The 13,772-nt window shown below is 32.5% G+C and overlaps 1 protein-coding gene across 1 annotated transcript in view; it reads right to left on the bottom strand.

The window, feature by feature from the left end:
- Positions 1–552: 552 nt before the first annotated feature.
- LOC118197762 (uncharacterized) overlaps positions 553–13,772 on the bottom strand; it is a 268,218-nt gene continuing 254,998 nt past the window's right edge. Inside the window, exon 8 of the mRNA XM_035369305.2 lies at positions 553–9,618. Coding sequence (XP_035225196.2) covers positions 8,759–9,618 — 860 coding nt within the window. The 3' untranslated portion in view covers positions 553–8,758. The remainder of the gene's footprint in view (positions 9,619–13,772) is intronic.

Below are 13,772 nucleotides of genomic sequence, written 5' to 3'. Positions count from 1 at the left end.
AAATGATTCGGTTTTATCAAACACCTTTTTAACACATACAAACAGCCATAAAAATGCTATTTGCTTAATATTTCTTGACAGTAAGGTAATAATGTATCTGAATTTACTTGTCACAGAACAAGAATTTTGCTCTTCGCATTTTTTCAGACGTGAAGAGAATGAATGAACAAATTCACTTGAAGGAAATGAACTAAATTTAATAAATTATTTCTTTTTGATGAACTATAATGCGAAACAGTTTTATTTATTTTTAATATTTTCTCATTGCAGAACTTGCTTTTGATATAACTCTCTTAATATATTAATAAATAATCACTATATTAAGAAAATACTGCTTTAATCACAGTTCAGACAATTTAATAATTTATTTAATAAATATTTTCATTCACAAAATCAGTTAATTTATTTAAAAAATTAAATTGTAATGAAATTAGATTACTATTAGAGCTATTTTTTAAACATAATTTATTGTTTTTGAAAAAAAAAAATATTTAAGAAAAATTGAATGAAAATAAAATAAAAAAAAAAAAAAAAGAGAGAGAGAGAGAGAGAGAGAGAGAGAGCAAAGGAAATGTTGAAAAGTAATTAATTTTGGACAGAAATTAAATTCGAATCTTATCATAAGAACTCGTATTTTCCATTTTCTTAGTCTTCTTATTTTCTGTTAAATGTTCCTTTTTGTTCCTTTATTTAAAAAGGAACAGTTAAGAGAAAATTATGCAAATTATTATCAGCAGCAAAATGGAAATTAGAACAGACTACTTTTTTTTGAGCTTGAGATTTTCAGGTCCCTATGTGTTATAAGTATAAATTGATGAATGCATGAACAACATAGCATGTTTAGAAACTGCATTTAACCTCAATTTTTGTCTTAATGTAAGAAGAATCAAATCACAGGAAAATCTGTCATAAGAAACGATCACATCTTTTTTTAAGAACTTCTATTAAAATAAATTTATATATTTCAGTGTTTTTTATTAATAAATTATGAATATTAGATTTATGTTCATTCATTTTTTATTACTATTGCATTATTATAATCAAGCAATTATCCAATTTTGCACAATATTTACATAATCATTTTAATAAAAATATAGTGAAACTCATTCACAGTTCATTTTAACTATCCATTTCCATTATTATATACAATAGCTTATAATATTCTTTGGCGGTTTGCTCTAAGGAATAATTTACATTTATTTATGGATTATGAGAGGTTCAGATATCTCGAAATACATCTCCATAGCCGAAAAAAAAAAAAAAAAGAATATACTGATACTTTGAAATTACAGAATTGCTAAAAATATACAAGGTATTTATAAAGTCCCGGACCCATTTTGATGTTTAATAACACATAAAATAATAAAGATAGATTAAAATTAATAACATAAATGGTTAAATAGACTCAAAAGTTTCATGACTCTTGTCAATGAACTTCCACGTATGCCCCCTTCGTCGCACGGAGAATATCAAGTCGATATTCAATTTCACGCCAGGTATCGTCAAGCATGTCGGCATCCACAGACGCTATTGCGGTTGTAATTCTGGTTTTTAGGTCATCAATGTTCGACACTCTCCTCCTGTAAACGTTGTCCTTTACAAATCCCCAAAGGAAAAAGTCCAGCGGCGTATATCAGGTGATCTGGGTGGCCAAGGAATTGCACCTCCTCGCCCAATCCATCTTCCTGTAAAATGGTCATTCAAAGAACTACGAACGATGGCACCCCAATGAGGAGGTGCACCATCTTGTTGCAAAACAACATGTGGCTGGAGCTCATCTAGTTGTGGAAATACGAAGTTTTCCAACATGTCTAAGTATACGACTGATGAGACTGTCTTTTCTGTAAAAAAGAAAGGCCCAATGACTCAGTCGAGCATTAGTCCACACCACACATTAGCCTTTGGGGAATCTCTTTGTGCCTCACGGTATTCATGGGGGTTTTCAGATCCCCATATGCGCACATTATGACGATTAACAATGCCAGAAAGATGAAAGGATGCTTCGTCGGAGAACATTATGCGCTTCAGAAATTAATAAGCAGACGATATTTAGAAAAGTACAGATATTTAGACTGGAAAATGAAATTATCTGAAATTAACCACACGCGCAGACGATATTTACAAAAGTAAAGATATTCAAACCTGAAAAGGGAAATATGTAAGTTATTTCATCAATAAATGCCATAAGTTGTTTTATATCTTCATTATTTTATGAGTTATTAAAACATCAAAATGGGTCCGGGATTTTATAAACACCCTGTATTTCAATGCCAGTTACTTAAAAAAACAATAAAAATACATTAAACTAATACATTTCAAACACAGGCCCAAGTAGTATTATCTCTATAAACGTAAAATAAATATTTTTACCGCAAGTAGTACTAAAATAATCTCAAAATTAGCTACTGCTTTTTATATGTACGTTTTTCTTCCCTGGTTAAATAAATAATTATCTCTAAGTTTTTCTACAATACAATTGAGATATGTAAATTCTGTTATTTGAATATTGTAATTTTTCATGGACCAAACTTATTTGAAAACTGTAGATAAATTTCACAGTTCTTTAAAATGATAACATTAAGGTTTGAACAAAAACTTTCTACAATTATTAGAAGTCGCATGAATCATTAAACAACAGTTTTAGTCTAAATTTGTTATATATATATAAATATGTATATACAAAATAATCTGTTTGAAAGAAATGACAATATTACCCGAAGTACTGATATTTTATGGTAAGACTTACATAATAAAAATCAATGATAATATAACAAAAATCGAATTTCTTTAAGTTAAAAGTAAAACTGATTTTTTTTGACGGAATTTCAAAAAGGTATACAACTTCATGCTCTGTTCACATGAAAACTATGGCAAAAGGTTATCTATTTTATTTAAAAAAGATACTGACACTGTAGAAGTTTATATTCTGCACAATTAGATATGCCTGTATGAGCGTTCAAACGGATGCACAAAGACTAGCCTAAATCATAATTTTCCAACTCACTATCTCCTTCCCGGTTTTCCCGTCTTAGCTTTACCTCTTACAGTTTATATTATAATCAGTATTGCCAGATCGTGCGATTTTGCTACTTTTGATAAACTTGTGCTACTAAAATTTTAGTATTTGCGATTTTGCGAAATTTTTGCGACATCCATCATTTTCTTATACTATTTTTTGCGACTTCAAAGATTTTTTTAATATATCGTAAAATGCTTTCATTTTAAAATAATTTATCAATGAAATATAATTTATATTAAAAATAGTTTATTTAGGCTTAATTAGAAGTTGACAGCTGGCAACCTTATTTAGACGTCAGGTTTCCTTTTCAAGGCTGCACAGCCTGATGCCGCTATAACGAGAAAGGGGTAAGGGAAGTGAAAAAAGGAAAATGAGGGAAAAAATGCTTCGGGACCTCTTCACTACCCTCCCTCGTCCCCCGTTCATTTTGTTTTTAAGTCAGTTCCGCCCCCCCCTCAGTTCTAAGGTGATAATGAATCGAACCAAAGAACTTGCAGCTTGCGCGCCATATATTGGGTACCCAAACAGAAAAATAAATTTAATTCATACTCCTGATTATAATATTGCCAAGAACTAAGAATGGAAATGACTTCAAAATCAAAGCAATGGCATTTTTCTAAATAACAACAAAAATAAATTTAACAATGAAAGAACTTGGCTTTCTTAAGTAATCAGAATCTGAAACAGATCCACCGCACAGAACGGAAAACTCTTTGAAAAGCATTCCTGAATTAAAATGTTCACAATTAAGCAAATAAAAACAATGAATTAAAAAAATTAACTGCCAACTCAAAAAATTTAATGCAAAAGAGCTAACAGTCTAAGCATGAGGAATCTCTTAAGAATGGATATCTGCAAATTAATTTAAAAATTGAAACCTCAATTAAATGAGAATTAATTAAAAAAGAAATGGATATTTAAACAACTGAAAATGAGCAATATAGTTTTAAAATTTTCGTTAAAGCTAAGATATGTAGTTAAAAAGACTAAATTGAATACAGTCTGTAACTTACAGAACCAATAGACGGTAAATTTTTGATGGCGTCAGAGGTCATGTGAGCCTGCGACACTATGGCGTCACAAAAATCACGTGATCTCTGACGTCTTTTGCGACTTTTTGAGTCTACTTTTTCTACTTTAGTTGAAAATTTTCCGGCAACACTGATTAGAAGTCCTCTGAATGTGATCCATAGACTCTAATTATATATTAATTGAAATATTTGGATATTTATTATATTTCCACGTGATCAAATTATTAATTAAAACTCAATGCGCAATACTTCGTAATTTCAAAATAGAAACGATTAAAGACAGCTCAAACTATTTAAAGCAAGCCTCAGAAAACACGCACTTAATGTGCATCGAAAGACCCCGAGAAAACACGTACAATGGTATGTATTAGAGGAGGCTGAAAAAACACGCACAACTGCGTGTACTGAAAGAATATGCCACTTGAATGTATGCATCACTGCAAGTATGAGCTTGCGGTTATGGTTTTAAAATGTTAGGCTGATAGTTTGTAACTTGCGCCCCATCCAAAAAACGAAACGAACTTACATATTACTTGGGCCACTTTGTACAAAGTATCGATTGATATGATTTGTGTGATTCTTGAAAGGATGCATGAATGTAAAATTTATATAATCAAGATAATGTTTAAATGTTTGCTCCAAGAATGTTTAGGTAGCGAAATTTTGAAAGTTGTTATTGCTCATTTACTTCTCAATATCCTCTTACCGCTCCTCGGACTCGTAACGCAGCTCTCGATATTCTGCAGCCCTAGATCTATAATCAATGTCCACCGATTGACGATATGAAAATTCGTTTGAAAGTTATCATCTAAACCATGTCCTGGAAAATTACGTCCTGGGGGGCAATAATCATAATAAGTTTACTTTTTCTGTCTTTTAATGCCTCTTTTAAATATAATAAATTTGAATCTGTAGTACATTTTGAATGCACAATCTTGTGATTTTTTTTAGAGTTTTTCATACCAAAACAGAGTTCCGTAGATGGTAGATCATTCTTCATTAGCGAGAGTTGGACACTTTAGAGAAGCTGAAACATGTTCGGCTATAATTTGTGATCCATTTTAAACAGAAATTGATAATAATAAAAAGAGCTTTAGCTTGATAATATAAATCTGCATTATGGCACTGACTTCAAGTCGTGAAGTAACCTGCAAATTTTACAATAATCTTAAGTTAAGCGAATTCGATACACTTAAGGGTTTTGCTAGTGAATTTGTATCAATCTAATTTTCTCGCATTAACCGGAATAAAAACGTTTTATTGCCAAACATTACCGATAACCATTTAGAAGAACTTTTGGGAACCTCCGATACAAAATTAACTCCTGAAATTTGAAAAGGCAGAAAATGAAGAACGATTTAAAACAGCATAATTCATTTCATTAAATTGTTGGTTATCAGATGTTAAATTTAACTTTTCCTGATAAAATAAGTTGTATCTAAACCATATCTATTTTATCTGCAGTTCGCTTTTTTTTTTTTTTTTTTAACCCTAATGTGGTCTTTTGGGCAGAACGTTTGTCTAGGCTTGATTTAAATGAAGGCCTGCTTTCATCCATGCAATCTGCGGAACGTCAGCTGTTACATAAAGGAGTGTTTTTAACTAAATGAAGACTTTACCTTTATTTTGGGAAAAAAAGCTTTTTAATTAAGCCACAAAGAAAAAATTACACATGTTGACAAGTCTGTCCAGCTACCACATGACTGCAAACTGCTTGTCTTATCTATTCCACCATTACTCTTGTTTTCAGTGCTTGGTACATTTTGTGACATCAGACAGAATAATATACATCATCAGACAAAAAAAAAAAAAAAAAAAAAAAAAAAAAAAAAAAAAAAAATCACATTTGCTATTTTTGTTTGTGCAGGAAAGGATGAATTGTTTATTAACTTCTACAGTTTTTCATGAAAACAATATGAAATTGTGTATTTTTTATGGACATCGTGCAGTCTGAGAAATGGTAACAAAAACGTTTTTTACCAAAAATAAATGTTATAGCTTAATTTTGAAATTTAAAATAGTTTTCTAACGTCGATATATGATTTAGGAAAATATCTGGATATTATATTGAATGATAAATCTACGCACTTTTTTTTTTTTTTTTCCATGGAAAATACAGAAATTTAGAAAGGAAGCGGCGGCTCAGTAAATTCGTAAAAACCATAATTCACGTATGTTTTTTTTTACCATATTATCATAAACTTAGTAGCGTGAAATTACATTTTTAAGCTTAAAAATGTGTTGCTGAAACTTACAGCTGGAAAGAATAGAAGCTATTTACCACGCTTCACTTCATGATTGAAAACAAATTGTAACATTTTCAATCACATTCTTACAGTGGCTTGGAATACAGATGCATAATAACCTTAAATGCTGATAATTCTTATTTTCTTTTAATGAAGTTACAGATAAATTTAGAAGAAACACTTTTCCCAAGTGGACCGGCTGTCCTGTAGGTGGAGAAAAAAGGTGTGGTGGTGTATTTAATTATGGCAAAGCACACGAGGGCTATCTGCCTAAAGGGAGGGATGCCTTTCGTGGAGGACTTTCTAATGGAAACTGGCTCGTATACACGTTACACATGGGGAAAACCACGAAAACGCCCATGCAGCCAGCCCGTTCGCGGGATTCGAACCTCAGACCGAACTACCAGTGTTCAGCGTCTTTACCGCTCGGCCGCTGGTGGGCTAGGAGAAAAAAAGAAAAGCCACTGAAACCTGATACAACGAAAACTAAGAAAGAAAATCAATAACTCCCCCCCCCAAAAAAAAACATGCAGTTTTGGGATACGCTGTAAAAAATCAAACTTCTTGCCTACAACTTTCACCGTGTTCTGCAATGAAAGACTAGCAAATTAAAAAGAAATGTGGGAAAATGGTGAAACCCCCCCAAAAGGGTTTATAATATTATACTAGAATTTTTGATAGAAATAGTACGATTCGTCAAAAATTGTAATTATAAAAAATTTACGGATTTTCTGTGAAAAAGAATTTTACAATTTCTCTATACAATAAATAACATTCCCGAAAATCTGTGAAAATACACAACGGCCCGAAATACTCACTTTTTACTGTAGTTCACCTCTTTTTTTTAATCCATTGCCTTCCCATTCTGAAGTACTTAATAGATTTCTCACTTGCTGCATAAATCGTTACCATATAGTGGTTATATGATTATCTATAGTTTGATTATCGATAAAATTGCATACATATGATACAGTGGAAACATTTTATATACTCGGTAGAATATAACATGCAGTTTTGGGATACGCTGTAAAAAATCAAACTTCTTGCCTACAACTTTCACCGTGTTCTGCAATGAAAGACTAGCAAAATAAAAAGAAATGTGGGAAAATGGTGAGAATCTGAAGTTATGAATGCTTTGTACTGTAGCTTACGTATTTCAATATTTTTAATAGGGTTTATCATAGAACACGACAGAAAACATTTAAAAAATTGCCATAAAATACAGTAATTTATTTCATGATTATGAGTTTATTTCATTTTATAGAAATAAACAGATTAAAAAGCCTTACTGTATAATAAGTTCTGGCACTGTGAACAATTCTAAATCTGAATCAGTTTCTAACTTCAGTAGAGATTAAAATATCTGGAAACGTAAAATAAATATATGAGGTATGTAAAAAAGACAATGTAGGCAAGCATTTTGTTTTTCACAATGAATCACCCAGCAATTCAGCAGTTTCTCGTAACAGACTAGGAAATAGCTAGATCTAATGCATAAAATATTTATCGTTTGGCCCCTTAACTTCCTCAAGTTGAAATATATATCTGAAAGCAGACGCAGACTTTACTCACATATCGAAATAAAAAATCGATATCAAATATTTTGATTTTATCAAAATATTTAATGAAGACATCAAATATTTTGATGTCATTTTTTTCAGTTTTTTTTTAAATCCAGTCAAAATATTTAAATCATTTTACAAATGAATAACTTGGTAAATCTTCAAACCTTTAGCATTAAGACTCGTAAGATAGTTAATTTATTTCATAACATTTACAAATCCCAAATGATGTTAAATGAAAACATCTTTAACATAAAAACACTTATACGTGAATTTTAATATAAAAGTTTTGAGTAATTCTGAGGAAAAATAAAAAGAAATCTCTTGAACGTGTTAATAAAACGGTTGATATATTTTATAGCAATTTATGCATCTAAATAGAAAGATTTGCTTAACTATAAATAAAATAAATATATTCCACGGTCTTATGAAATTTAGAGTAAATTTCCATTAAAAAGGTAATTATTTTGTGAGAGACTTCGCAACAGTTTGCATGAAAAATGTCTCTTCAATTCATTTATTAAATACTGTTGCATAAATTATATAATATATATTTACTACTGGTAATTTTGCATTAGTTCAAGCTATTTACTAATTATAATCATTTTGACAAAATTACTGTACACAACTTTTGCTTTTAGCAATCTAACGTCAACAGAGTATAGGGATCCATTTTAAATGAGAACAATAACACACAGCGAACTTACTGTCCAATGGGAGATATTTCACTCTTTTAAATATGACAAATAACTTGTCGCTTAAATGTGGTTTCAGCAGTAAAAATTTGACTCTCAGAAAATGTATAATGACTCGTTTTTTGGAGATAAGCTTCAACCGACCAGCGGGTATTGACTCATCGCAACAATATGAATCCTGAGTTTCTTCAAAAAACAATCGATATTACACAGGAAAATCTGGCGGTAAATTGTCTCTCCTATCCGGCGCCAGACGCCATTCCATTTCTAAATACCTATCCACATTATTATGTCCGCGGGCGCTAGAAAGCATGGAGTACAAATTGCTGCTCCTGTGTTTGTGGCTGCGCACCATGATTCTCCGTGGATCCACTGGAAATGGTGGTTGATGATGAGGCGTTGCAATATGCGGGGGAACGGGCAGCAAACGGCTTCTTACCATCCTACCTCTCTCTGGCGGTATAGGAGGGGGCATAGACCTATCAGACGCAGAGGCTGCTCTCTCACAGACCAAATCGTACATGATTTCCTCATAAACGTGATGCTCTGCGGAGGCAGCGTATGAGGATGAAGAAGCCACACTACGCGCGTCTATTTCTTGTTCTAGGAGAGATCCCGTTGAAGCTGGTCGGACACCTGCTCTCAGACCTGGAGATTTCCTATATCTCGGAAGAAATGCCTGGTGAGGGATAGCAGAGGACGGGTAGTTACTAGTAGCACCTGATGCAGTGGGCATTATCGGCTGATGATGATCTCCAGTCGCCTGATATGGAAGCATTCTTCCAGAGCGGGACATGGCTTCCTCCATCCGAAAGTCCTCTATCATTTCCAGCACCCGAATGGCAGCTTCCGTAAGTTTGGAATCTGTCGCATGATGTGGCTTATGGTGACGCGACATCACTTTGGCAGGACTCCTTGGCGCCCTCAGTGGATGGCCCGTGGCACCATATATTTGTTGATGTTGACTTCTGCCAAGGCCACCATCAACAGACTGGGAAGATTCACTTCTTTTTCTGTACAAGGAAGTGAGTTGCCTTTCGCTAAATGGCTCTGGACATTTGGAAGCTAGAAGTAAAAAATTGAGTTTCAAATATATTGCAATGCATATGTTACAAGTGGAAACATGTTTAATATTTTATATGTATATCGTATACATATCTTAAAATCTCGAGAAATATTTCAAAATTTTAACTCCGAAGTAGTTACTCTGATAGACTATGGAAAATACAGACAGAGTTAATATAATTAATCAAGAGCGATCCTACAGTTTGACACATAAATATAAGACACCAAAAAATAATGGGGGAATTCGAAGATAAAGTATTATTAATGTCTACAATAGTAAATATTATTCTGACATTTTTTCATTGTTCTATATATATAATTAAAAAAATTTTCAAATTACTTTAAGAACTATATTACAAATTTTAGAATTACGCATGGACAAAAATATATACTTCGTTTGTTTCAGGACTAAAATTCTTCTTATGCAAATTAATGCAAAACTAAATAACAGATGAAAATCTCTGAAGCTGCCATTATTGTTGTAGTGATAAATATAGGACGTTCTCTATGCGCAGCAGTAAATGCTATAAAGACGAAAACGAGAGAAAAAAAAAAAAAAAAAAAAAAAAAGGTAAGTGATAATGCACGTACGATATCACGTACGATTTCAGATGTTTGAATCATGAAGTTCATGAAATTGAAGACTTCTCTCCCCCAATGACACTGTGACTGTCCTTTCGCTGGCATAAGTCTGTCGAGCTGTTCCGAGATGTAAGGAGATATGCTTTGACATTAGGAAGCAACTTGTTCGATGATGTTTTTACTTGGTGTTACAAAAGCTAAAAATTCACGACCACTGTAAGAAGATTTTAATGATCCGCACTAAATCTGTCACCAAACGCCTCTCGATATCAAGTAAACTATAGGCTGCATATTGAACTAAAATATGTTTACAATAAATCTGCTAGAAATACTAACAACAATCCACAAAAACAAATTAATAATCAATATTTGAATGCACAAAAGCAATTATTTAGAACGTTAAGTAGAATTATGGTCCTCACATTTATATTTTACGCACTCCGCTTTGTTACAGTTCAACACAATATTAAGAGAGCTCCAGAATCATTGGTTCGTCAGCCCCTTGAAATCTAGAGGCTTTGATGACAGACACAGTGCAGATCGCTAAAATCTAAAACTGGTCGTGAAGTTATGGCTTTTGCAATGTAAGTGGAGCCATTATCGAACAAGTTACTGCGTCTGTAATGCCAAAGCATATCTTTTCACATCTCGTAACGCAACGGTTTTCGAGCTTTTTCGCCCCATGCAGCCCTTTCACCATTACTCTCTTCTTTCCAAAAATCGAAAAAAAAATAAAATATACATTTACTTAAATTTAGACTGTTTTTTAAGTGTTTTATAAATTATACACGATAAATAATAATAAATATCAAACCTTAAATGAAAGTTTTTTTTATATTTATAAACTAAAATAAAATACTCAACAGGTAAATAAAAGGCTGACAGCATTCCCTTCTGAATCTATGAAAATCCCATCCTTGATGTACCAGCCTCGCCAACCTGACGTCGGCGCGGAGACATTAACGAATAACATGTTTACTTCTGGTAGAAAGTCAGATCTTTAAATCTCTATAAACTGTTATTATCTGGTAAGAAAATGTGGTATATGATCTCAGGTTTCATTCATAACTAAAGTGACCACATTTTCATTCAGACAAAGCGAGACGAATGGAATGAAATGAAAATTGTAATTTAGTTATGAAAGCAGACCAATAATTCAAAAAAATATATTTTATTGTTTGCATTCATATACTTGTCTATAAATATACAAAAATATATTTATTATTAACTATTGGCAACTATAAAAATATTGGTAAAAACAATCATTTGAATATTATGTTTTTTAATTAATTTAAAATTTTATTCAAAAAATTATGATTTTTTTTCACGATTATATTTTTTATGCGAGTGGATACTTTTCAATAGATTCGGATCATTTATTAAAATGTCCTGAAATTTTTCACATGAATTGGTCAAATTATATTTTAGGCTTAATATAGATTTTAAAGTTTTAATGTTCAACTGCGTTTTTCCAATTGTCCATATTTCATTGATACTAGGAAAAACACGTTCTGTTGCTGCATTTGTTCCTGGAAGGGAGAGCGCGTGTTCTACAATTTTCATAATATTTTCATAAGGAATATTATTCTGTTTAAAATGAAGGATTAACTCCGTCCATTTTTTCTCTGTTTCCACATTTGCACACAACCAACATTTAATTTTTTTCTTCAGTAACGTATCTTTTTACCAATGACACCTCATAAAAAAGATCATTTTCGCAAATACTATTTTTCGAAAAATGGTTACTAATACATTAAAAAGATTTCTCCACATATTCTCATAAAATCTCCCTTTTTTAATGTCACCCAATGAAAATTTGTAATATTCTCAAATTGAACTGTCTGTTTTTTAAGATAATCCAAGCAGTTATTATAAAAATTTCTGACTTCTTTCAGAAAATCCGGTCGTTTAATGGCACGTTGTTACCTAGTGATGTCCTTTCGAATAACTAAAGGAACGTAATCATTATCAATTCTTTCTCGAAATTTTGTTTTTAAATTATTGATTTCATTTGATACATAATTGAAATAATTTGATTATATTTGATTGATTAATAATTTGATTGATTCGTAATTGAAATTTTGTCCTCTTCCATAATTTTCACAGCATTGTGAAATAATGTAGCTTGGTTGTGGATGAACTGAAGCCAAATTTGTGATGTGTCATTTTCAAAAAAGAGCTGCAATATTCTTACACATATATCTTGTGATAAAAAGTATAATTTAATGGTTCGTATATTTTAAAAATATTTTCTACGGCTGGTAAAAGAGCTAGCCATCGTGTTTTGCTGTAACCAATAATTCTTTTATATTCGATTTCTGTGCTTTCCTTCCAACTTTCAACACGCACAGTATATATATATAAATACGAAAATTGCATTCACATTTTACACATTTTCAATTTTGTGAGTGATAAAATAGAAACACTCTCTTCATTTAGTTGTTGTTAATTGATTGTAGATTGGTTTAGCCCATTGATAAGCGGATTAAACTGCAGTCAATGACAATAGCTACTTTTTTTTTCAATATTTGAAATTTACTTTTGATTTTTTTTTTTTTTTTTTTTTTCTCTTTTTCTAGATTAAAGATTTTCTATGCGGCCATTTAAACAAGAAGCTGAAATTACTATTTAAAATACTAACTTAAATTTTGACTAAACATTTTTTTTCGTTCAGGGTTTTAAATTGAATATGTGTTCCTTGGAGATGGTATATGGAAACTTTTCTTATTATAAATAATTATGAATTATTAATTGCATTAATGCATATTAATTGCATATTGATTCAATTTGCCGCTGAACACTGGTAGTTCGGACTAACTTTCAAATCCTGGTGAGCAAGCTGGCTGCATGGGTGTTTTCGTGATTTTCCGCATGTGTATAGTGTATGCAGTATTTCCTGGATGCATAGGTGAATAAAGTTTTAGGGTTGCTTTAAGATGGCATGATAAGGTAGGGTTGCCACGTTTGGCGAGAAATCGCCCATTTGGCGACGAAACTGGCGATATGCCATGGACGGATGGAGAACCTTCTGGAACGAATTCTTACCGGTTTAGCCCAGAATGTTCTCGAACACCATCCAAAAGCTATATAAACCCTGCTGGTACGCGGAGAGTTAAGTTAGTATCGAGTCCGCATCTCGTTTAGCGAGTCAATGCCTGCGGAGTCGACCGAGTTGACAAATGGGCAGCGAGTGCCGAGTGGGTCGTCGAATGCACCGAAAGAGTCTTGTAGTGTATCGCAGTTAGTGCATCGTCGAGAGAGTGTGTTGAGCTCCGGGAACGACTGAACCGAAGAGTCGGCAGCTGTGCTCTGTGTGTCGTGGAGTGGATCGCGAGTTGTAGCGTGGAGAGTCTCGAGAGTACGTGGAGTTCCGAGAATAACCAAGCAGAGTAGGGAGCTGTACTCTAGTGCTTTGCCGTGAAACTGTCTCTACCGTGATAGCCTGATAACCTAGAGGCTGTGTCGCTGATCGTGTCAGCGCGTTTAGTAGTTCATCGACGACTGTAAAACGTATTTTGGAGCTGTCCTGATAAATATTGGTAAATAATGTGTGTTTCGATACTTCATCAAGT

The sequence above is a fragment of the Stegodyphus dumicola genome, chromosome 4, assembly GCF_044657685.1.
Source record: "Stegodyphus dumicola isolate Sdum_Otavi_A_Nest chromosome 4, ASM4465768v1".
Classification (NCBI taxonomy): Eukaryota; Metazoa; Arthropoda; class Arachnida; order Araneae; family Eresidae; genus Stegodyphus; species Stegodyphus dumicola.
The sequence above is the reverse complement of the archived record's forward strand: the minus strand, read 5'-3'. Positions and strand labels throughout refer to the sequence as shown.